At 41.2% G+C, this 26,660-nt stretch overlaps 1 protein-coding gene across 5 annotated transcripts in view; it reads left to right on the top strand.

The window, feature by feature from the left end:
• Window positions 1-26,660, top strand: part of CAMK1D (calcium/calmodulin dependent protein kinase ID) — a 417,445-nt gene that overhangs the window by 256,239 nt on the left and 134,546 nt on the right. For all 5 annotated transcript variants that reach the window (XR_003795816.1, XM_029237212.1, XM_029237213.1 and 2 more), the window contains exon 3: window positions 1,784-1,858. Coding sequence is in view for 4 of the 5 variants with exons in the window: in XM_029237212.1 (XP_029093045.1) it covers window positions 1,784-1,858 (75 nt within the window). In the remaining variant the exon portion in view is untranslated. The remainder of the gene's footprint in view (window positions 1-1,783; window positions 1,859-26,660) is intronic.

Below are 26,660 nucleotides of genomic sequence, written 5' to 3'. Positions count from 1 at the left end.
CCAATGGCAACTTTTTTTAATTGAAAAGAGGGAAAATCCATGCGCTGTATACTGTTTTTGTCATATTCTTTCAGGTGTGTCCAATAATGATACTTCCACAGACATCTAGGGTCTCAGCAGTTCCAAATTAATCTCTCATGGTTTCCTTGGTGGCATAGTTTAGCTGGTTCACATGATATGTTGCTGATGTTATTTCGCTCAGACACCACAGAAACCATTGCTAACAAATAATCAGGTTCTCCACGTTAGAAGCGGGTGAAATGTGAATTTGGGATACTCTGTCTTCTCACTTCCTACACATCAACTGCATTGGCTAATAAGAGCCACAGCAGTCAAAGCAAAACATTACCTCTCCTGGTTAATTCTTTTGTTCTCTTCTTTCATCTGCTCAAAGGGAAGATAATATTCCTTATAAACTTCTTTTGAGGGGAAGACAGCTCACACTTAGGAAAGTTGCATCCATTTTTCCCTAAATAAATAATGACTTGCCGTTTAGGAGCAAAAGCCTTAAATATCATTTATTCATTCAGCAAACATTTATCAAGCGCTCTATGCTAGGTACTAAGTGGAAACAGAATGAGTAAGATGTAGTCCCTGCTTTCAAGGGTTCACAGGAATCTGCCCGTTCAGTGCTTGCTTTTAAATGGCTCAGCAGTCATTTCAGAGAAAAAGTGTGTAGTAAGAGCTAACTAGCTCATAATGAAAGGATTCTTCTCTCAAATGCTTTCAACAAATACCAAACCTTACATTCCGAGCAGAGGCTGTTCCTAATCGGTATTTCGAGGGGCTAGACTTGGACTGGTTCCTTCTCCCTTTGTTCAGTCGTTAGGACTTTGCTGCTCCCAGTGTGGCCCGCAGACCAGCAGCATCAGCATCTCCTGGGAGCTTGTTAGCAATGCAGACTCTCGGGCCCTGTCCTGGACCCACTGAATCAGAGTGTGCAGTGGAACCAGGACCCCAGGTGATTCATGTGCTCCCTGAGGTTTGAGAAGCCCTGGTTTGATACAGAATTTCTCCAGCTCCACTTTGTGCGGGATGATCATCTGAGGATCTTGTTGAGGCAGATTCCTGGGCCCCAGCCTCAGGGATTCTGATTCTGTATGACGGGGCCCAGCCTGAGAATTTGCATTTCTCACAATCTCTCAGGAGATGCTGGTGTCGCCTGTTTGGGAAGCACTCTTGGGGTAGCACCAGCTTAGCTCGCTTGGGGTATTCAACTGACCTTTGTTGGCGATGGTGACTAGAGCCCCAGTGAGGAGCTCAGTCTGGTTTTCCATTGCTTACACTGGAGTCAGGAACATGAGGACGAAACTGTTCCCTGGACCATCTAGCCTGTTGTGGGGATGGATTTGCATACAGTGGAGTATTCAGGCCAGTATGTTCTGGCCGTTGTGAGACTACAGAAGAGGGAGCAATTAAATTCTCCTTGGGGGCTCAGCCATTTGAGTTGGGCCCTGCAAGATAATAGGATTTTGGCCCATTCCTGGGATTCATATGAATAAACGCTAGGAGAGTGGGATATACATGAAGCAGTGATAGTTAATCCAGTATTGCTACATTGTAAGATATAGAGCCTCCAGAAAGAAGAAGAGCAGAGAGCATGGGAGATGGGTCAGGAAAAAGCATGGGGACAAGATGGAGAGGTGTCTTAAAAATGTCACCTTAAGGAGTTTCTATTCTGTCTTAGAACTTTTTGCTATAATGACATGTTTTTTTTTTAAAAAAAGGTTTGCATGTCTCATACTTACTATTCTGTGTGTGTGCTTTTTTTTTTTTCTTTCAGGATTAAGCATGAAAACATTGTGGCCCTGGAAGACATCTATGAAAGCCCAAATCACTTGTACTTGGTCATGCAGCTGTAAGTACCTGATTTAATTGATGAGTGCAGACCAGGGGTTGCAAACTCAAATGCCTAAAGGGCCAGGAGGTAAAATAAATTAATGGAGTGGGCCGGGCAAGACAGCAGGGAGTGGTGAGAACTGTAGGGCAGTGGGCAAGAATGTGTCCGTGTAAGAACAGTGGTCTTTAGACCTCACTTGGTCTTATCTGCGGCTGCTGGATCAGACCGAAAATCTGGAGTCCTCACAGTGGAATCCAGTGCTACTGTTGCAGGGTCGCTCTATTTAGGGTGATGTCTCTTTTGCTTTTTTAATGTGCAAGGTCCAAATGTTGCTTCCTGAAAGCACTTCAGTGGGCCCACTGTGAATACACTCTGCTCCTGTCTCCAGGAGAAACTCCCACCCTTGTCTTCATTTCTAGGGAGGCTGGGGGATGGCAGCAGATGGTAGCTGTGTGTTCTGTCCCTTCCCTTCTCCTCTTCTGCTGGCAGATAAATGCACATGTGATTCATGCCAAACATACGAGACGTATAATTGGAGTTGGACTATGCCATTATCATAGTCCCCCTTTAGAATATTTCTGCATTCCAGTAACTCTGGAGCTTACCAGAAGGTGGAAGAAATAAGAAAGCCGAATATCTAGGTAGAGGCTATACTTGAACAGGTGTTTTTTTGTTTTTTGGTTTTTTTGTGTGAGGTGAAATTAGCCTGCCCACATACACAAATGCTTTATTCTAAGTGATGTAATTCGTAGGAGTATTCCAGGACTAAACTTGTTATAATTAAGTGACGGAAACTGTATCAGAGTGCTACATGTTCACCACGACTTGAGTACATTCTGGAACACTGTGTTACTGAGCTTAATGACCAAAGAGGATTTTTGCTGAAGGTCAGAATATATACTTAAATTTCATTATTTATTAATGATTTTCAGACTTTGAATTTCCAAATGTATTTAGAAGATTTGAGGGTCAGGCTAACAATTTCTTTTTCATCGATTTTCCTTTTTCTTATGAATGTTTAAACAACACATTAACTTGGAATCATGTTAGGATGCAAATAAGTTTTCATCAATGCATTTATTTAATCTTTCATTATTTTTAAAGTATTTTTAGTAGATTATGACACTTTTGTATAAACACTTATAAAAGTGTCAAGTTGGAAGCATGTGGGCAGTTTTTCTCTGACAAATGACAGTCCTAGGTGATGACCAGCAGTTTTACAGGTTTGTGTGTCGTTGTCTGCCGTTAGGCAGTGACTGGTGACTCTGTGTTAATTTTCAGTATCCTAAGTGCGATCTTTCCTAGTTCCTTGCTATTCTGTTTGTTTTATGATTCACCACATTTCTAGTTCCCCCCAGATCTGACATCCTTCCTAGAAACTCATGTGACTTTCTTTTATGCAGAATCAACTCTTAAAGAAGCAGGTGAATCACTTTCCCATCAAATATTGACTGCCCAATAGGAAAAACAGAACATTCTGGGGACAAGAAAAAGCCCCACAAAATGTCTGTAGTACATTTAAATGTGTGCTTTTTTATTGGCGATGCAAAAAGCAAGATATTAATACTTGAATCCAAAGCTATATGCATTCACTTGCTTTAAGTTCTCTGTTTATGAAACCGTCACTAAATAAGAGGGAACACCCCAAATATGTACGTCTCAGCTCTGCCTCTTACTGGCTGGGTGAACTTTAGCAAATAACTGGGCCTTTCTACTTTCTCTATGGAATTATTTTATCAGTTTGTCTCTGCAGATGGTCTTTAATTTTATGAGATAAAGTTCAAGTACATTTGAATTCTACCTTTCTAAGCAACTTGATTGTATACTTATGAGCAGTAGTGTATATAACGATAGGTTGGCAGGAGAGCATGAAAGTGTCCAGAATGGGATGAACTTTAGAACATTTCTCTTACTATTTTATTGTTTTCAGTGTGTAAGTCTTCCATATCTTTGTTGAATTTATTCTGAAATTTTGTTTTGATCTTGTTGTAAATGGGTTTTTACTTCATTTTTCCAGTGACTTGCTTCTGTTGTAAAAATACAGTTGATTTTTGTACATTAACTTACAATCTTGCTAAATTCACTTATTGTTTGTAGTAGTTGTTTTGTGGATTTCTTAGCATTTTCTATCTAAACAATCATGTCATCTGCAATTTACATTGATTCTGGTTGGTCCCCAAAGGAATTCTATTTGGTAAAACACTGATAGTTTAGTTCTAAATATTAAGTGTATTTGAATGTCGTAATTATAATCCTTTAAAATGTTTTATGTCAGATGTTTTGAAAATTCAAATTGACCTCCCTCTTATTCCTTCCTCTCCTCCATTCGTTATCTTAATCAGTGAGATTTTTTAAAAAGCAATGGCAAAAAAGAAAGAAAGGGAGGGAGGGAGGGAGGAAGGGAGGGAGGAAGGAAGGAAGGAAGGAAGGAAACCCTTAATGGATCAGAATATAATCCTGAGAAAATCTTTGGTCTGGTTTGAGGATTTTGTGGGCTTTATTGTTATTTTTGTTGTTGTGTTTTAGTTTTTGTCAGTAAGGCTCAATAGTTTTCGCTCGTGAGGCCCCTGTATTTTTTCTGCCTGGGTCAGCGGAATCATGGGTTGGTTTGTTTTTTTTAAGAGTTTAGAAAGTCCTTGATTTCTAAATACTTGGGGATGATCTAGAACACAGCATTTGAGAGGGACTTTAGTTCACAGTATTTGTGCCTGGGAGGTTTCTGGTTTCCTAAGAAACATCATCTTGGGCACTGACACTCAGATATAATAGGGGATGCTCAGTAGTAATTTTATTACTTAGCTAATTGCTCTTTCGACTCTGAGTGCTGTAGCATGTTTGTTCCTTTGCTACTGCAGCAAAGGAAATTTGATTGTTTATAGAGGTCTATATTTAAATTTGATTTGGGGTTTGGGACAAATATCTTTTTTTTCCCCAGAGTGCTATTTTTTGGAGCATTCTTCTCTTTTTTCAGTTCTTTATTATTATTATTATTGAGAGATAATTGACTTATAACATTTTATTCATTTTAGGTGTACAACATAATGAATAGTTCTTTTTTGGAACATTCTTCCTTAGATAGTGTGAGATCAAAATGACATTGAAGTAAATTACAGAAGAAAGGTCAGTTTGTTTAAAGTTTATTTCTGGTCTGACTTTGCTTGTGGGGTGTTAGCCCACAAGCTGGGCTTGAGGTTATCATATTCACCAGATCCGAAGTAAGCTCCTGAATGTTTCACAAAATCTGCTTTCTCCTGCTGTCTGTTTCATCCCAGCAAATGGTAAACTTCTTTCTTCCAGTTGCTCAGGCCAAAACCCAAAGTCTTCCTTGACTCACCTTTTTTCTCTTAGGCCCTACAGTCCCATCCATTGGCAAACCCTGTGGTCACCAACTCGAGACTATCTCGAGAATCCAGCCACTTTCTCTTCATCTCCACCGTCATGGATAAAACTTATCTTTCTTCCCCCATCCTTTCCCCACTGCACTTGTCTTTCTCATCATGTTAGCCAGACCTTGTCATGCCTTTTGAAAACTCCTGCTGGCTTCCCATCTCAGAGTACAAGACCAAGTCCCTTTTTCTTTTCTTTTTTTTTTTGGCCGCACCGTGTGGCATGCAGGATCTTAGTTCCCCAACCAGGGATTGAACCCAAGCCACAAGCAGTGGAAGCGGGAAGCCTTAACCACTGGACCACCCGGGAAGTGCAAAGACCAAGTCCTTGTAGCAGTCTCCAGGGTCTTCTGTGTCCAGACCCCCTGGTCACCTCTCTGACCTCGCCCCCCCCCCACTCCTCTCTCATTATTTCATTCACCTTGCTGTTCCTCAGACACATCACGCCTGTGCCACCACGGACCTTTGTTCTGCTTGGAACACTGTCTCTTTGATATCTTCATGCCATGATGGAAATATTAGAAATATTAGAATTTCTACCAAATGTCACCGTTTCAATGAGATATTATTCCCCAGCGCCTCTGTGAAATAGCACCTCTCCCTACCATCTCTTGCCATGCACACATTCATTCCTGGCCCCCTGCCCAGCTTGATTTTTCTCTGTAGCACTTGTCACCGTCAGAAAACGTATCTCTGCTTTGTTCTCTGCTAGAAGCATGCTGGCATATTATGGTAGGCACTTATGAAATATTTGTTCCATTAATGATTACATATAATAGGAATAGTGGTTAACACTTATTTATTCACTCGTTTAATCCTATCACAAACTCAGGAGCAACTTTTTTTTTTTTTAACTTAAACTGCATACAGCATATATATTTTTTAATTTAAAAAAAATTTTTGGCCGTGCCGTGTGGCATATGGGATCTTAGTTCCCCAACCAGGGATCAAACCCATGCCCCCTGCACTGGAAGTGCAGAGTTTTAACCACTGGACCGCCATGGAAATCCTCAGGAGCAACTCTTATCCCAATTTTACATGAAGAACCTGAGCAGAAAACTTGGATCATTTATCCAAGCCAGCAAGTGACCCAGTGAATACACTTAATGAAAGTAATACAATACACTGATGACATTTTCTAGGAAAAAATCTTGTAGGTAATATTAATGTGAATAGTTCAGTTTACCTTGAAAAATGTATTACTTATGATTCCATAAATGCTTAGCTAACTATAAAATGCCCTGTATATTGTAGTAGTTTGTGAGGGGAATAAAATTTACTGCATAATACCACAGAAAGTCACTAAACCAATCTCAGTTCATTCACAGCAGTGATTGTGTTTCTTTCTTAATTTTTTCAACTAATGAAGGGATGGATGAACGTGTTTTACCAGTATTGTGATTTGCTGCATTGTGCATATTCCATGTGAGACAGAGAGATTTCTAATATTTCTGATAGTCCTTTTATTCCAGGACAGCATTAAGATATGTACAACTAGTTGCCCGCTGAGCCTGAAAACTAATGATTAAACACACGTTCTTTCAAGAATGTTAATTTGATTCCTGAGCAGTCCAAGACACAAAAATATATGCAGCTTCCAAGAGGAAATATGATTTATCTACTCCACTAGCTGGTGCATGAATCTGTTTGAACAGTTCCCTATTTGTGGGTTGCCAGTGTTATTTCATGTGGATATTGTATTCATAATTCATACTGTGTGTTCCCAGAAACAGTTTTAATTAGAACACAAATTATGACTCCCAACAGAAAGTCTTTTGTAAGTAGCCAAGCATAATAATGAAGACAGAAGCGTTTCTGACTATGACACCTTCATATATTTACATATAGTTTACCCAAATCTTCTCCCTGTTCACAACAGGCACTAATTGAGAGCCCAGAGGGCCTGTGGCCTCTGTTCAGTATTGGGTGGGTGGGCAGGGGCTTGGGGGACACACATGAGGTGCAGTCGGGGGATTCCATGGCTCTCTTTGTGGAGGAGCAATCATAACCCACCGGCACTGCACCCCTCAAGGTTTGCGCAGGGAGCTCTGGATCACCAGGAAGTCCTCAGTGGAGGAAACGGCCTTAGGTGGAGGGTGATTAGGACGTAGCCAGATGGATGTGCTGGGCATGGTGTAGGTGGGGGGAGCCATGCTCCAGGCTGAAGGGCTGTCACACAGAGAGGCTTTAAGGAGCCTGGGTGGGATGTGTGGGGCTCAGTCTGTGGGGACTTCAGTTTGTGAGAGGTTTAGTCTGTGAGGGGTTCAGTCTACGAGGGGTCCAATCTGTGAGGGGTTTAGAATGTAGGGGGGGTCCAGTCTGTGGGGATCTGTTCTTTGCGGGTTTCAGTTTATGGGGGATCCAATCTGTTGTGAGCGGTCCAGTCCGGGAGGAGTTTAATCCGTGGAAGGTCCAGTCTGTGGAGTGTTCAGTCTTTGAGGGGTGCCGTCCGTAAGGTGCTCAGTCTGATGGGGTCTGCCTTTGGGGGTTCAGCCTGTATGCGGCTTTGTCCTGTGGGGTCTCAGTCTGGCTAGGATGGGGGACTGCGTGCCATCTTGGTGGGAGATATGGCTGGAGACCTGGGCAGAGGCAAAGCCAACACTGCAGCTGCTACTTCTTTGTCATCCTCCAGGCTAATTACTTAATATGCTTTTCTTTTTCCTGCCACTGGAAAACCTACTGAGAGTTAAAGAGTTCAGAGAGTTAAGGAGGAAAAGAAAAGAAAAAAGCCAAGGTCCAAGATAATCATGAACCAATTTTACCAGGTTCAGCTGTTTGAAATTGCCAACATACAATCACATATTTTAGATCTTCCTTATTTAATGTAAGCACTTAAAACTGTAAATTTTCCTCTTAGCACTGCTTTTCCTGAATCCCATAAGTTTTAGTATGTTGTGTTTTTATTTTCATTTGTCGCAAGATATTTTCTCCTTTCCCTTGTGATTTCTTCTTTGACCCATTGGCTGTTTGAGTGTGTCGTTGAATTTCTACATATTTGTGAATTTTCCAGTTTTTCTCCCACTGTTGATTTCTACTTTCCTTCCACTGTGATAGGAAAAGATACTTTTGTATGATTTCAATCTTTTAAAATTTATTCAATTTTTTTGTGTTTTGCGGCCTAACATATCCTGGAGAATGTTCCATATGAACTTGACAAAAATGTGCATTCTGCTGTTGTTGGATGCTCTGTTCTGTGTATGTCTATTGATCCGATGGGCTTGTAGTTCAAGGCCTCTATTTCCTTATTGATGTTCTGTTTGGCTGTTCCGTCTATAATGGAGAGTAGCATATTGAAGTCTCCTCCTATTTTTACAGAGCTGTTTCTTCCTTCAATCCTTTCAATGTTTGCTTCATATATTTTGGAGCTCTGATGTGTAATACGTGTTTGATGTGTGTATCTTCTTGGTGAATGGATCCTTTTATCAATGTATAATGTCCTTCTTTGTTTCTTACAACAGTTTTGACTTTTTTTTTAACATCTTTTTTGGAGTATAATTGCTTTACAATGCTGTGTTAGTTTCTGCTGTGTAACAAAGTGAATCAGCTAAAAGTATACATATACCCCATGTCCCCTCCCTCTTGCGTCTCCTTCCCACCCTCCCTATCCCACTCCTCTAGGTGGTCACAAAGCACGGAGCTAATCTCCCTTTGCTATGCAGCTGCTTCCCACTAGCTATCTGTTTTACATTTGGTAGTGTATATATGTCCATGCCATTCTCTCGCTTAGTCACAGCTTACCCTTACCCGTCCCCATGTCCTCAAGTCCATTCTCTATGTCTGTGTCTTTATTCCTGTCCTGCCCCTAGGTTCATGAGAAGCATTTTTTTTTTTTTTTTGATTCCATAGTTAGCATACGGTATCTGTTTTTCTCTTTCTGACTTACTTCACTCTGTATGACAGACTCTGGGTCCATCCACCTCACTACAAATACCTCAGTTTCATTTCTTTATATGTCTGAGTAATATTCCATTGTATATATGTGCCACATCTTCTTTATCCATTCATCTGTCAGTGAACACTTAGGTTGCTTCCATGTCCTGGCTACTGTAAATAGAGCTGCAATGAACATTGTGGTACATGACTCTTTTTGAATTACGGTTTTCTGAGGTTTATACCCAATAGTGGGATTGCTGGGTCGTATGGTATTTCTATTTTTAGTTTTTAAGGAACCTCCATACTGTTCTCCATAGTGGCTGTATCTATTTACACTCCCACCAACAGTGTAAGAGGGTTCCCTTTTCTCCACACCCTCTCCAGCATTTATTGTTTGTTGATTTTTTGATGTTGGCCATTCTGACCAGTGTGAGGTGATACCTCATTATAGTTTTGATTTGCATTTCTCTAATGATTAGCGATGTTAAGCGTCCTTTCATGTGTTTGTTGGCAATCTGTATATCTTCTTTGGAGAAATGTCTATTTAGGTCTTCTGCCCATTTTTGGATTGGGTTGTTTGTTTTTTTGATATTGAGCTACATGAGCTGCTTGTATATTTTGGAGATTAATCATTTGTCCATTGATTTGTTTGTAAAGTATTTTCTCCCATTCTGAGGGTTATCTTTTCGTCTTGTTTATGGTTTCCTTTGCTGTGCAAAAGCTTTTAAGTTTCATTAGGTCCCATTTGTTTATTTTTGTTTTTATCTCCATTTCTCTAGGAGGTGGGACAAAAAAGGATCTTGCTGTGATTTAAGTCATAGAGTGTTCTGCCTATGTTTTCCTCTAAGAGTTTTCTAGTGTCTGGCCTTACATTTAGGTCTTTAATCCATTTAGAGTTTATTTTTGTGTATGGTGTTAGGGAGTGTTCTAATTTCATTCTTTTACATATAGCTGTCCAGTTTTCCTAGCACCACTTATTGAAGAGGCTGTCTTTTCTCCATTGTATATTCTTGCCTCCTTTATCAAAGATAAGGTGACCATATGTGTGTGGGTTTACCTCTGGGCTTTCTATCCTGTTCCATTGAGCTATGTTTCTGTTTTTGTGCCAGTACCATACTGTCTTGATTACTGTAGCTTTGTAGTATAGTCTGAAGTCTGGGAGCCTGATTTCTCCAGCTCCATGTTTGTTTGTTTGTTTTTTTTGTGTGTGGTATGTGGGCCTCTCACTGCCGTGGCCTATCCCACCACAGAGCACAGGCTCCAGACACACAGGCCCAGCGGCCATGGCTCATGGGCCCAGCCGCTCCGCGGCACTTGGGATCCTCCCGAACTGGGGCACGAAACCAAGTCCCCTGCATCAGCAGGCGGACCCCCAACCACTGCGCCACCAGGGAAGCCCCTCCATTTTTCTTTCTCAAGATTGCTTTGGCTATTCTGTGTTTCCATACAAATTGTGAAATTTTTTGTTCAAATTCTGTGAAAAATGCAATTGGTAGTTTGATAGGGTTTGCATTGAATATGTAGATTGCTTTGGGTAGTATAGTCATCTTCACAATGTTGATTCTTCCAATACAAGAGTATGGTATATTTCTCCATCTGTTGGTATCATCTTTAATTTCTTTCATCAGTGTCTTAGAGTTTTCTGCATACAGGTCTTTTGTCTCCTTAGGTAAGTTTATTCCTAGGTATTTTATTCTCTTTGTTGCAGTGGTAAATGGGAGTGTTTCCTTCATTTCTCTTTCAGATTTTTCATCATTAGTATATAGGAATGCAAGAGATTTATGTGCATTAATTTTGTATCCTGCTACTTTACCAGATTCATTGATTAGCTCTAGTAGTTTTCTGGTAGCATCTTTAGGATTCTCTATGTATAGTATCATGTCATCTGCAAACAGTGACAGTTTTACTTCTTCTTTTCCAATTTGGATTCCTTTTATTTCTTTTTCTTCTCTGATTGCTGTAGCCAGAACTCCCAAAACTATGTAGAATAATACTTGTGAGAGTGGGCAACCTTGTCTTTTTCCTGATCTTAGTGGAAATGCTTTCAGTTTTTCACCATGGAGAATGATGTTGGCTGTGGTTTTGTCATATACGGCCCTTATTAGGTTGAGGTAAGTTCCCTCTGTGCCTACTTTCTGGAGGGTTTTTATCATAAATGGGTGCTGAATTTTGTTGAAAGCTTTTTCTTTCATCTGTTGAGATTATCATATGATTTTTATCCTTCAGTTTGTTAATATGGTGTATCACATTGATTGATTTGCATTTATGGAAGAATCCTTTCATTCCTGGGTTAAACCCCACTTAATCATGGCATATGATCCTTTTAATGTGCTGTTGGATTTTGTTTGCTAATATGTTGTTGAGGATTTTTGCATCTATGTTCATCAGTGATATTGGCCTGTAGTTTTCTTTTTTTTCTGCGGTACGCGGGCCTCTCACTGTTGTGGCCTCTCCCATTGCGGAGCACAGGCTCCGGATGCGCAGGCTCAGCAGCCATGGCTTACAGGCCCAGCTGCTCCGCGGCATGTGGGATCTTCCCAGAATGGGGCACAAACCCGTGTCCCCTGCATCGGCAGGGGGACTCTCAACCGCTGCGCCACCAGGGAAGCCCTGTAGTTTTCTTTTTTAGTGACATCTTTGTCTGATTTTGGTATCAGGGTGATGGTGGCCTTGTAGAATGAGTTTGGGAGTGTTCCTCCCTCTGCTATGTTTTGGATTAGTTTGAGAAGGATAGGTGTTAGGTCTTCTCTAAATGTTTGATAGAATTTGCCTGTGAATCCATCTGGTCCTGGGCCTTTGTTTGTTGGAAGATTTTTTTTTTTTTTTTTCAGTACGTGGGCCTCTCACTGCTGTGGCCTCTCACGTTGCGGAGCACAGGCTCCGGACACGCAGGCTCAGCAGCCATGGCTCACAGGCCCAGCCGCTCCATGGCATGTGGGATCTTCCCAGACCAGGGCACGAACCTGTGTCCCCTGCATTGGCAGGCGGACTCTCAACCACTGCGCCACCAGGGAAGCCCCTGTTGGAAGATTTTTAATTACAGTTTCAATTTTAGTGCTGTGATTGGTCTGTTTATATTTTCTATTTCTTCCTGGTTCAGTCTTGGAAGGTTGTGCTTTTCTAAGAATTTGTCCATTTCTTCCAGGTTGTCCATTTTATTGGCATATAGTTGCTTGTAGTAATCTCTAATGATCCTTTGTATTTCTGCAGTGTCAGTTGTTACTTCTCCTTTTTCGTTTCTAATTCTGTTGATTTGAATCTTCACCCTTTTTTTCTTGATGAGTCTGGCTAGTGGTTTATCAATTTTGTTTATCTTCTCAAAGAACCAGCTTTTAGTTTTATTGATCTTTGCTATTGTTTCCTTCATTTCTTTTTCATTTATTTCTGATCTGTTCTTTTTGATTTCTTTCCTTTTGATAACTTTGGGGTTTTTTTTTTTTCTTGTTGTTGTTCTTCTTTCTCTAATTGCTTTAGGTGTAAGGTTAGGTTGTTTATTTGAGATTTCTCTTGTTTCTTGAGGTAGGATTGTATTGCTATAAAGTTCCCTCTTAGAACTGCTTTTGTTGCATCCCATAGGTTTTGGGTCATCATGTTTTCACTGTCATTTGTTTCTGGGTATTTTTTGATTTCCTCTTTGATTTCGTTAGTGGTCTCTTGGTTATTTAGTAGTGTGTTGTTTAGCCTCCATGTGTTTGTATTTTTTACATATTTTTTCCTATAATTGATATCTAGACTCATGGTGTTGTGGTCAGAAAAGATACTTGATACAATTTCAATTTTCTTAAATTTACCAGGGTTTGATTTGTGACCCAGGATATGATCTATCCTGGATAATATTCCATGAGCACTTGAGAAGAAAGTATATTCTGTTGTTTTTGGATGGAATGTCCTATAAATATCAGTTAAGTCCGTCTTGTTTAATGTGTCATTTAAAGCTTGTGTTTCCTTATTTATTTTCCTTTCAGATATCTTTCCATTGGCGAAAATGGGTGTTAAAGTCCCCTACTATTATTGTGTTACTGTCGATTTCCCCTTTTATGGCTGTTAGCATTTGCCTTAGGTACTGAGGTGCTCCTATGTTGGGTGCATAAATATTTACAATTGTTATATCTTCTTCTTGGATTGATCCCTTGATCATTATGTAGTGTCCTTCTTTGTCTCTTGTAATAATCTTTATTTTAAAGTCTATTTTGTTTGATATGAGAATTGCTACTCCAGCTTTCTTTTGATTTCCATTTTCATGGAATATCTTTTTCCATCCCCTCACTTTCAGTCTGTATGTGTCCCTAGGTCTGAAGTGGGTCTCTTGTAGATAGCATATATATGGGTCTTGTTTTTGTATCCATTCAGCCAGTCTGTGTCTTTTGGTTGGAGTATTTAATCCATTTACATTTAAGGCAATTATCGATATGTATGTTCCTATGACCATTTTCTTAATTGTTTTGGGTTTGTTATTGTAGGTCTTTTCCTTCTCTTGTGCTTCCCGCCTAGAGAAGTTCCTTTAGCACTTTTTGTAAAGCTAGTTTGGTGATGCTGAATTCTCTTAACTTTTGCTTGTTTGTAAAGGTTTTAATTTCTCCATCGAATCTGAATGAGATCCTTGCTGGGTAGAGTAATCTTGGTTGTAGGTTTTCCCCTTTCATCACTTTAAATATGTCCTGCCACTCCCTTCTGGCTTGCAGAGTTTCTGCTGAAAGATCAGCTGTTAACCTTATGGGGATTCCCTTGTATGTTATTTGTTGCTTTTCCCTTGCTGCTTTTAATATTTTTTCTTTTTATTTAAGTTTTGATATTTTCATTAATATGTGTCTTGGCATGTTTCTCCTTGGATTTATCCTGTATGGGACTCTCTGCGCTTCCTGGACTTGATTGACTATTTCCTTTCCCATATTAGGGAAGTTTTCAACTATAATCTCTTCAAATATTTTCTCATGCCCTTTCTTTGGGACCCCTCTAATTCGAATGTTGGCACATTTAATGTTGTCCCAGAGGTGTCTGAGACTGTGTTCAGTTCTTTTCATTCTTTTTTCTTTATTCTGCTCTGTGGTAGTTATTTCCACTATTTTACCTTCCAGGTCACTTATCCGTTCTTCTGCCTCAGTTATTCTGCTGTTGATTCCTTCTAGAGAATTTTTAATTTCATTTATTGTGTTGTTCAGCATTGTTTGTTTGCTCTTTAGTTCTTCTAGGTCCTTGTCAAACGTTTCTTGGATTTTCTCCATTCTATTTCTAAGATATTGGATCATCTTTACTATCATTACTCTGAATTCATTTTCAGGTAGACTGCCTGTTTCCTCTTCATTTGTTAGGTCTGGTGGGTTTTTACCTTTCTCATTCATCTGCTGTGTATTTCTCTGCCTTCTCATTTTGCTTAACTTACTGTGTTTGAGGGCTCCCTTTCACAGGCTGCAGTTTCATAGTTCCTGTTGTTTTTGGTGTCTGTCCCCAGTGGCTAAAGTTGGTTCAGTGGCTTGTGTAGGCTTCCTGCTGGAGGGGACTTGTGCCTGTGTTCTGGTGGATGAGGCTGGATCTTGTCTTTCTGGTGGGGAGGACCACGTCTGGCGGTGTTTTTTGGGGTGTCTGTATTATGATTTTAGGCAGCCTCTCTGCTAATGGGTGCGGCTGTATTCCTGTCTTGCTAGTTGTTTGGCATAGGGTGTCCAGCACTTTAGCTTGCTGGTCATTGAGTGGAGCTGAGTCTTGGCATTGAGATGGAGACCTCTGGCAGATCTCTCACCAACTGATATTATGTGGGGCCAGGAGGTCTCTGGTGGCCCAGTGTCCTGAGCTTGGCTCTCCCATCTCAGAGGCTCAGGCCTGACACCCGACCAGAGCACCAAGACCCTGTAAGCCACATGGCTCAGAAGAAAAGGGAGAAAAAAAAGAAAGAAAATAATAATAATAAAAAAATAAAATAAAAATTTTTTTAATTATTGAAATAAAAAATTTTTTAAGTAATAAAAAAATAAAAGAATAGAGCAACCAAACCAATAAACAGATCCACCAGTGATAGCAAGTGCTTAAAAACTGTACTAAGATAAGTATAAAAATCAGAAGCTAGTCAGTCACATACAGCAAACCCCAAGTCTACAGTTGCTCCCCGTGTCCACCACATCAATTTTGGGATGATTCGTTGTCTGTTCAGGTGTTCCACAGATGCAGGTACATCAAGTTGATTGTGGAGCTTTAATCCGCTGCTCCTGAGGCCGTTGGGAGAGATTTCCCTTTATCTTCTTTGTTCGCACAGCTCCTGGGGTTCAGCTTTGGATTTGGCCCTGCCTCTGCGTGTAGGTCGGCGGAGGGCGTCTGTTCTCAACCCGGACAGGATGGGGTTAAAGGAGCCGCTGATTCGGGGACTCTGGCTCACTCAGGCCGGGGGGGAGGGAGGGGCACGGATGCGGGGCGGGCCTGCGGCGGCAGAGGCCAGCACGACATTGCACCAGCCTGAGGCACGCTGTGTGTTCTCCCGGGGAAGTTGTCCCTGGATCCCGGGACCCTGGCAGTGGTGGGCTGCACAGGCTCCCCGGAAGGGGGGTGTGGAGAGTGATCTGTGCTCGCACACAGGCTTCTTGGTGGCGGCAGCAGCAGCCTTGGCGTCTCATGCCCGTCTCTGGGGTCCGCGCTTTTAGCCGCGGCTCGCGCCCGTCTCTGGAGCTCCTTTAAGCAGCTCTCTTAATCCCCTCTCCTCGTGCACCCCGAAACAATGGTCTCTTGCCTCTTAGGCAGCTCCACACTTTTTCCTGGACTCCCTCCCGGCTAGCTGTGGCGCACTAGCCCCCTTCAGGCTGTGTTCACACAGCCAGCACCAGTCCTCTCCCTGGGATCCGACCTCCGAAGCCAAAGCCCGAGCCTCAGCTCTCAGCACCGCCCCCCCCCCCCCCCCCCGCCCCCCCCCCCAGGTGGGCAGACAGGCCTCTCAGGCGGTGAGTGCTGGTCGGCACCGATCCTCTGTGCGGGAATCTCCCCGCTTTGCCCTCCGCACCCCTCTTGCTGTGCTCTCCTCCATGGCTCTGAAGCTTCTCGCCCCAGCCCAACCCCTGTCTCCACCAGTGAAGGGACCTCCTAGTGTGTGGAAACATTTCCTCCTTCACACCTCCCTCTCAGAGGTGCAGGTCCCATCCCTATTCTTTTGCCTCTGTTTTTTCTTTTGCCCTACCCAGGTACGTGGGAGTTTCTTGCCTTTTGGGAAGTCTGAGGTCTTCTGCCAGCATTCAGTAGGTGTTCTGTAGGCGTTGTTCCACATGTAGATGTATTTCTGATGTATTTGTGGGGAGGAAGGTGATCTCCATGTCTTAACTCCTCTGCCATCTTGAAGGTCCTCTCACAGTTTTGACTTTTTATAACCATATTTTTAATGCAATCACGTTTGTTGTAAAGATTTTTATAATACTTTTCTAAACAACATCTTACCCATTTTATCCAATTTGAATGAAATTGAACATCTTTCATGAAATCTAATTAGTTCTTTAAAGTATGCACAATTTAAAAATCCCATACGTTATAGAACAATTGTAAAAATATTGGTAGGTAACATCTGGTCACTAATACTCAAATTTGAGAATCCATAAAAGTACATAAAGAGTAGAGCATGTGTAGAATATAAAACATCAATTTCAGAAATTATCCACTTATTAACTTACGTGTTGTACACATATTTATTTGATTTAAGGATACAGGTAATGCTGTAAAGTCAGCAATTGGAGCTTATAAAATAAAAAATAGAGATAGCACTGTGGACTTCATTGCTTCTAATTCCCTAGTATATAAACATTTGGAGCTCGTAAAAAGTGTGCATATGCAGTAATAAATTTCTGAATACATCGGATTAGACATTCTGGTTTAAGATGCCCCTGAATTACAATTCTATCTGATGACCTATTAAAGGAAATAGGCTCTCTACTCCAAGCAAACCAATTTCCTAGGATTTCTCTCATGTCTTCCCAGTTTCTAAAATGCTCTTTCTCCTCTTCTCAGGCATCTAGACCCTCTCTTTTCTTTTAGACCATCAGACTAAACCCCTCATTATCCTGCCCAGGCTCCTTAATGCCTCTTTTTGTACCAGCCCTTCAGCTTGGAGTACAGCCTCCCAGCCCACCCCATGCCCAGCACACCCATCTGGCTAAGTCCTAATCACCCTCCACCCAAGGGTGTCACCTCCACTAGAAGTGACCTGTGACCCCAGAGCATTCTGCACAAACCTTGCAGAAAGAAATCATTGTATAAAATTGCTCCTCTTTAAAATGTAAGATGTGCACCCTCTGTGGTCCCAGGGGACCAGCCCACAGAGATTCGCTCTTTCCTGAAATTCTGTAACATTTTAAATGTGTACTGGTCATTATGCATTATGATAACCATTCATTCATTTACTCAACGAGTACTTCTGGAGCCTCTGACGTGTGTATGGCTTTATTAACCCATGGGGATACAGCAATGAATACAACGAATTCCCTTCCCCTATAGAGCTTACATTACAGCAGAAGAGAGGGACAACAGATAAACAATTCACTTCATAAACAAGTTAGTATATACCAGACAGTGGTAAAGTTTATCGAGAAAAGTAAAGTCAGGGGGATGTGGAATGCTGGAAGGTGGGTGAGGGTTTGCTATTTTATATACAGTCAGGGGAGACCTTTCTGAGACGGTGACATTTGAGCAAAGACCCGAAGAAAGTGATGTAATGAGCCACGTGGCTAGGCCTGACTTCATGGGTGTGTGCCCAGTGTGGGCACACAGAGCCCCATGCCCAGGAGGGTCCCATGCTTGGGGTTCAGTGCTTTGCACTTGCCATCTTAAAATTCTTAATAATTGACTCTGAATTTTGTGTTTTGTAAGCGAAGTCCCAGGGACTTGGAGCATTGGCTCACATCAATTTCCAAGTCCTGTCACCTTCCCACCGGACACCTTCTCCCTTGTTCCCACCCAGTGGGGGTCTGGGCATAAGCGGGGGGGTCTGCTCAGATGTTTACAACTCACACGCCAGTGTAGGCGGAACCGCAGGTGCTATAGGGTCTGCACTCACCCCGCAGGTGAGTATCCCTGTGACCGAAGGAGTGTGACATTAAATAACAGATAAAAAAAAACCCACCATGACAGGTTGAGTGCGAGACAGTAGAAGAAAGGAAAAAAAAAGTTTTCCTGTTTTTTGAACAAGGAATGTAGAGTTTTATTTTGCACCGGGCCCAGCAAATGCTGTGGCCAGCCCTGTGTGTGGCTGTCAGAAAAAGCATCCTGGCAGTACGACCGCAGGCACAGGATGGGGGTGAGCAGCTGCGCCCTGTGGTGGAGGAAGATCGGGGGCCTGAGAGGCCGGAGGAGAGCCAGTGGGCAGGTGAGCCACTCAACAGAAGGGCCCTGAGAGGAGTGGGAGGCCACGCTGAGTGCGGCCTGGGTTCACGAGGAGGAAGGGGGTAGCAGGGAAGGAGTCTAAGGGGGGAGTTCTAGAACACTCCACAGTTTACTGATGTTGTGGTGCATTTACTTTTCAGTGATCATATCCTGAATTGCCAATTTAAATCTGAGCTCCTGCAGGGCAGACTATTGAGTCATGGGATGTAGCCCAAGCTAACCTTGGAAATAATCTAATCCAACCTCAACTTCTGTCCTTTTGAGGGAATCACTGCCCCTTCCTTGGAATTGTGGAAATCCAGATGATTTTCAGATTACTTCATGGTGAAAGTTGAGGCTCTTCAGTGTAAACTCCCTCACGGTTCCATTGGGAGATTTTGTCAGGCATCTGGTAGGAGATTTGGGGGCGATCTCACAGGGCTTATTTAAGGACTTCATTTAGGGATGCTGCGAATGGAAAGAGCACGGGACCGGAGCTGGCAGGCACGGGTGCCAGGCTCCCTCCTGCCCCTGACGAGTCCCGTGACAGCCCAGCGCCTGCCCTCCCTGGTCTGTCTATAAAATGGAGGGTTCTTATTGTTACTGTTTGTTTACGTGTTTTAGACAAGCCTAAGGTCTCAGGTCTAAAGTTCTGTAGTCTGTTTCATTTGCTGTTTCCATTTTCTCGGTGTAAAACTCCATGAAACAAGTGCAGACGTTAGAAATCCAGTACTGTAGTTGGGTTTTCTGCGTTTGCTAGCCCAGCCACTCCATTTCCCAGATATTTTTAAAACCGTGTCTTATCTCTTTGAATCCATGGGGCTTTATAAATAAGGCATGTTGGTGATGAAGCTGGTTCGGCAGCCCTGATGAATGTAGGAAAGTTGATAGGAAATTTGATGTTTTACAGGGCAGGGCGAATGGGAATGGCTGGGATTATGGAGATGTTCTCAGGTTGCTCTTTGGAAGCAGGCGTTTACAATTCTGCTAGATCTGGATGATTAACTTTACATTTTTTTAAATTAATTTTTATTGGAGTATAGTTGCTTTACAATGTTGTGTTAGTTTCTACTGTACAGCAAAATGAATCAGCTATACATATATGTATATCCCCTCTGGTTTGGATTTCCTTCCCATTTGGGTAACCACAGAGCATTGAGTAGAGTTCCCTGTGCTATACAGTATGTTCTCATTAGTTGCCTATTTTATACATAGCATCAATAGTGTATATGTGTCAATCCCAGTCTCCCAATTCCTCCCACCACCCTCTTTCTCCCTTGATATCCATACATTTGTTCTCTAATCTGTGTCTCTATTTCTGCTTTGTAAATAAGATCATCTGCACCATTTTTCTAGATTCCACATATATGAGTTAATATGTGATATTTGTTTTTCTCTTTCTGACTTACTTCGAAAAGATACATGCACCCCAATGTCCATTGCAGCACTACTTACAATAGCCAGGACATGGAAGCAACCTAAATGTCCATCAACAAAGGAATGGGTAAAGAAGATGTGGTACATATATACAGTGGAACATTACTCAGCCATAAAAAGGAATGAAATTGGGTCGTTTGTAGAGATGTGGATGACGTAGAGACTGTCATACAGAGTGAAGTAAGTCAGAAAGAGAAAACTTCACATCTTGAAATAAAAATCCTTGCTCCTTTTTGGCTCAGACTCTGAAGCTCTGTTCTCCTCCACCCATCCTTGTTTCTCCCAGCTGCCCATCATCTTTTTTTTTCTTCCAGTTTTATTGAGATAGAATTGCCATACAGCACTGTGTAAGTTGAAGGTGTACAGTACAATGATTTGATTCATGTATATCATGAAGTGATATCGCAATACGTTTAGTAAACATCCATCATTTACAAAATTTAAAAAATAGAAATTGTTTTCTTGTGGTGAGAACTCTTAGGATTTACTCTAACAGCTTTCATACATAACACACAGCAGCATTAATTGTATTTACCGTGTTGTACATTACATCCCGGTACTTATTTATCTTATAACTGGAATTCTGTACTGTTTGACCCAACCTTCTTTTATACATTGAAGACTTTGGTGTCTGATGCATCGATTTCTACCCCCTCCCCCAATGTCTGTGCTCAGGATGATCAGTGTGGTACCTTCAGTGTCCCTGTGGACAACCCACATGATAAACCTTTAGTGTTTTTCAGCCAGCTCCTCTCCTATCACACAACCCCCGGGCACTTTCCAGAATGGTGTTCCCCGAAGTTGCTTCAGCTCTTAATCTTAATCGTAATCTTAATCTTCACCACTCTATCTCTGTTTTCAGCCTTGCTGACAATAATCCCTCAATTTTTTTTATTTCTTGTCTCTTCCTTGGCATTATGGAGAGCCCCCCAGCGCCTCCCTCCTTGGGCTTCCTTACCCAGTCTAAACCCTTTCAGTATCCCCGCGGTCAACATCCTTCCCTCTTTGCCTGCTGTATCCATCTTGCAGATGCAAAACTCGACATCACTGTAACTGCCTGCATCCTCTGTTCCTACATCAGGGCTGCTGGGTACTGCTGGGGGATAGGACACATGTGAGTGGCTTGGAGCTGCTGAAAATTAAATGGTCTCCAATCCCAGCCCAGTCCCAGCACTGCTCAGCTCTCCTTTCATGTGATTCTGGCAAGATTCTTCTTCCATTCTCTTGTTTTCCACTTAACTCTATACGTTTATCATTCTTCTAAGCTACCTGCTCCAACGATTGGATATTAGAACTGTATGAGCCTTTAAGGATGGTACTTTGTAAATCAACATAAGGATACTAAAATGGTATCGAACTTCTTTGTAAACAAATCCCCCCAGAGTTTGGCTGTATTGGCTGAAAAGCAGTTGGAAATCTTTCATCAAACTGTTCAACAATTTAAGTGCAAAACAACAGCAGCTTTTGACGTTTTTAGCAAATTGCAGTTATTGAAAACAAAACTTGAAACACATCCCTATGAAAGAAAGAAACGGAACAAATTCATGATGAGAGCTCAAATAATGTGTAAGAGTTTTGAAAGTCTGTGATTGTTCTTTGGAATAACTCAGTCTGTGGGCAGTGTCTTGGTGGAGCTCCTATTTTCAATTGGATAATTTTATGTCTGTTCTGCACTGGATTGAGATTGGGAAGGCTGACCATTTTGCAGCATCCACACGCAGAAAAACATTGTAAAGATCATCAACAGAGACAGTTTACTTGACAGGGTTTGTCTGTTAAAAGAAAGGTAGTATTTATCAAAGAAAGGTAGTATTTGTCCAAGAAAGGTAGCAAAATGACAGTAACTATAAAAAAAAACTTGGGCTGGAGTATTTATGTATTCGATTTAAAATTTACAGTTTAGAATGTTTTTGTTTAGCAGGATTTGCTCTGAATGTACTAGGTATTAAAGCAACTTACAGAGTGGTTTCCAAGTTAAAAATATTATGGTTGATAGAGAAGATCCACTTGGGGGTGTTCACAGTTTCAAACTTAGTGATTATAAATTGCAACTTTGAAGACTGTAAGCGATTTTTTATTGTTTTGGAGTATAATTGCTTTACAACGGTGTGTTAGTTTCTGCTGTATAACAAAGTGAATCAGCTATATATGTACATATATCCCCATATCTCCTCCCATTTGCATCTCCCTCCCACCCTCCCTATCCCACGCCTCTAGGTGGTCACAAAGCACCAAGCTGATCTCCCTGTGCTATGCAGCTGCTTCCCACTAGCTATCTGTTTTACATTTGGTAGTGTATATATGTGAATGCCACTCTCTCACTTCGTCCCAGCTTACCCTTACCCCACCCATGTCCTCAAGTCTATTCTCTATGTCTGTGTCTTTATTCCTGTCCTGCCCCTAGGTTCTTCATGACCTTTTTTTTTTTTTTTTTAGATTCCATGTATATGTGTTAGCATACGGTATTTGTTTTTCTCTTTCTGACTTACTTCACTCTGTATGACAGTCTCTAGGTCCATCCACCTCACTACAAATAACTCAATTTTGTTTCTTTTTATGGCTGAGTAGTATTCCATTGTATATATGTGCCACAGCTTCTTTATCCATTCATCTGTCGATGGACACTTAGGTTGCTTCCATGTCCTGGCGATTGTAAATAGAGCTGCAGTGAACATTGTGGTACATGACTCTTTTTGAATTATGGTTTTCTCAGGGTATATGCTCAGTAGTGGGATTTCTGGGTCATATGGCAGTTCTATTTGTAGTTTTTTAAGGAACCTCCATCCTATTCTCCATAGTGGCTGTATCAATTTACATTCCCACCAACAGACCAAGAGGGTTCTCTTTTCTCCACACCGTCTCCAGCATTTATTGTCTGCAGATTTTTTGATGATGGCCATTCTGACTGGTGTGAGGTGATCCCTCATTGTAGTTTTGATTTGCTTTTCTCTAATGATTAGTGATGTTGAGCATCCTTTCATGTGTTTGTTGGCAATCTGTATAGAAGATTGTAAGCGATTTTATGAAAAAATTAAAAATAACAAATCCACATTGGAGAAAATGAATTCTTCAAATATGGATTTGGAGAGGGATATGAATTAACAATTGATTAAAATATGTAACTATGTTCCAAGAGTAATTATTCTACTTACAGTATTTTCTGATATTCAGACAAGCAACAAAAAAGTTTTTAAAAGTGTTTCCATACATGGATGTAGGTTATTCTAATTTTTTGGAAATAAGTTTATTTTTGAAAATAGTTATTAAACAAAATTATTTTCATAGGCCTACCAATGTGATAAACCAATTGTCAGTCCATAAATAAAAATTTCAGACATTGTATGGTTTTATTAACTTCGGTAGCTTCTTTCATTCTCTAAATAGGCTAGTTAGATACTAAATTATACAGTCGTTCTAGCTGTGATACTCTTTCTAGCCTGCTTCTCTCCAAGAATTAAACCAATCCTCCCTGTCTTTTTCCACTTCTTGTAAATGATTTCATTGTGCTCTTTCTGCTCTTACTTGCTCACACATCTGTCTCTTCTAACTGGAAGTGCCTTGAAAACATTGTCTTATTATTTGTGCATCCTCAAGGTTTATCCCAATGCCTGGAACCTAATAGGTCTGTAATAATGATTATTAAGCAAATGAATTTAGGAATCTAGGATTTTTTTTTTTTTTTTGTAGAACATTCTAATAAGGTAACCTGTCCGTAAGCATTTTCATTCAACATCATACCTTTCTTTTCATCTCCCCTCCAATAACCATTTATTCAGACCCCTAGTGACAAGCACATGAGACTGAAAACATTTCAGGGCAGCTACACATGGTGTTTTCACTCATAATGGATGCAGGAGTGCCCTCTAAAAGGGGTGAGGTTGCATTGCATACAGATTTGACATCTGGTGCCTTTAAAGCAAACCAGTGAAGCATAAGGAAGATGCATCGTTAAAGAAGGGGAACTTCTTGTCTGCGAGAGGGTGGTGTACACACATGTCACTGGGGCACAAACCACAGAGCCCGTAGGCCGATTTGTAAGGCTTACGGGAAGTCAGAGAGGCTCCCGTGCAGGGACCGGGCTGCAACAGGAAGTGTTTTCTAACATCTTGATGGTTTAAGAAACCATCATTCTCCCTGGAAGAGTGGAGTTCCTTGAGTCGCCAGGGGCTTTCAACGGATCAGTGACATCTGTCCGAACTGCATCTTTGTAGGCTCAGATGGGATGGGGGCGGGCCAGGGGGATAAACTGTGTTGGGTCAGACATGGGGTCAGTGCAGAGGAAGTCCCAACCAGAACATTTCCTGCCAGTGGATGCCAAGTTATTTGAAAGAAAGGACTCCAGCTATTTTAGGTTATAAACCCTTGGTAAAGGTCCTTGAAGGAGGTAGCTAAATCTTTTAGCCATTCCTGAGTATAGTAGGAGATTATTAATTCATGTATCTAAATACTAAAAAGTATGCAAATAATTGGATTGTTCTAAAATAATGTTTAAATGACTGCTTATTTTAAAAATCATTCTCACTTATAATACTTATAATGAAAAGAAAAAACTAAGAGAATATATTCAGAAGATATTGGGAATTGGGCAAAAATTTTTTCAGTCATGATCCTTTTTATTTATTTGGGTTTTTTGGTTCTGGCGTTAAGAGCTCTGAACCCTGGAAATAGGGATTGTTTGTTTTCACATGTAATACCACAAATTTATTATCATACACACACCAGAAACCAAACCCAAATTTTGACAATATCCACGGAGTTTTCCACAGTCTTTAAAATAGTTAACAGGAAATAAGGGATAATTGAAGAAATGTAACCTCATAATCTTATAATTTCTATAACAGTGTAATCTATTCAGTTAAGAATTCTACTCAATTAAGACTGTAAAATGGCAAATTTTATATGAGTATTTATTTATAATATAGATAGAGGTCCTAAAGGATTTATAGAGATTGTTGTCATAAACCGTATTTTGTAGCTGGGCTACAAATAGACAGCCTGAAATAGGTTACCTTTTACTTTGTAAAATAAACCTTCATCTAGGGTGGTTAATATTTAATATCCCAGATAGAAGTGGGGATGGAGTAGCTGCCTCCTGAGATTCCAGCAAGGGCTGCAAGTGAATCGTGTTTTTCAAAGGCTCCTAAAGAGTTAAGCCTCGTCTTCCAAACGTTATCTAACAATATCTAACGATAGTCATTGCTAACTGCACTGCACCAGAACTGTGACCTTTAGTGTAGATATGTGTTAGAACTATTTAGAAACACCAGACAAGCCTGAGTTTTAGCATCTTTTACAAGGACTCAGTGCTAAGGGACTGTCCCCTGATATTAGGAAGAGCCACCATAAATCAATAATAACTACACTATTAACTTTGCTCAAATATCTCCCTTCCCAAGAAGCGTAGTTTGCTTAGCTGAGTAAATCAACCTGGACCCCTTGTGAGGAGCCTGAGTGGCTCATCATCTGTTTCCAGGAATAGCTCTCCAGCCACAGAATTATGCATATTTCTATTCAGAAAGGTCATCCCCAGCACCTCTCGGTGGTGACTCACTGTCTCCTGTTCTCAGTCATCCCAGGCTTGATAGAGAGAGAGAGGAGATGGCGTTTCTGGGTTGTGCAAACAAAGTCATGGAAGATTAAGGACTGGCGAGTGCCCGGAGGTGGATAGACTTGTGTCTTGAGAACAACTGAGTGGACAGTAATGGGAATTTTGGACTCTAGGGAAATTTTGCAGGAGATTTTGAAGGCTAGCCTGCTTCTGCCCTTCAAATGTATCTCGTTTTGTTCCATCATCTCCCAGCTACAGCTACCCACCCACTCTGCATATGACCCAGAGAGCTGATGCATCTGCTGTGCAGAGAAGGAAACAGTTTTCTGGATTAGAGTAACAATGAGTAACAGTGAGTAACAGCCAGACCCCTGCAGTGGCATCTGCAAGTAAAACAACATAGTTGCACAGGAGTATCTTGTTTCTGAAGTTCTGGATGCTCAGGTCAGCATCTAGAAATCAACATTGTTCACACTTTGTAAGTTCCATCATGTATGCCATATATATGTGGAAATATTATGCTCCGGATGTGGTTACTTCTATGTGCTGATATGGGGTGCTTTTGAAGATATGATTTTTTTTTCATTTATTTTATTTATTTACTTTTATTTTTTTTATTGGAGTATAATTGCTTTACAATGTTGTGTTAGTTTCTGCTGTACAACGAAGTGAATCAGCTATATGTACACATATATCCCCTCCCTCTTGGACCTCCCTCCCACCTACCCCCATCCCACACATCTAGGTCATCACAGAGCACTGAGCTGAGTTTCCTGTGCTTTATAGCATGTTCCCAAGCTATCTGTTTTACACATGGTAGTGTATATATGTCAATCCTAATCTCCCTGTTCGTCCCTCCCCTTCCCTCCACGCCAACCACGTCTACATGTCCATTCTCTACGTCTGCATCTCTATTCCGGCCCTGGAAATAAGTTCATCTGCACCATTTTTCTAGATCCCACATATATGTATTAATATACGATATTTGGTTTTTTCTTTCTGACTTACTTCACTCTGTATGACAGACTCTAGGTCCATCCATATCTATACAAATGATCCAATTTTGTTGCTTTTTATGGCTCAGTAATACTCCATTGTGTATATGTACCATATCATCTTTATCCATTCATCTGTCGTTGGACATTTAGGTTGCTTCCATGTCCTGGCTGTTGTAAATAGTGCTGCAGTGAACATTGGGGTACATGTGTCATTTTGAATTATGGTTTTCTCAGGGTATATGCCCAGGAGTGGG

This window comes from Monodon monoceros, unplaced genomic scaffold (assembly GCF_005190385.1).
Source record: "Monodon monoceros isolate NGI ecotype Baffin Bay Population unplaced genomic scaffold, NGI_Narwhal_1 Super_Scaffold_21, whole genome shotgun sequence".
NCBI classification, from domain to species: Eukaryota; Metazoa; Chordata; class Mammalia; order Artiodactyla; family Monodontidae; genus Monodon; species Monodon monoceros.
The sequence above is the reverse complement of the archived record's forward strand: the minus strand, read 5'-3'. Positions and strand labels throughout refer to the sequence as shown.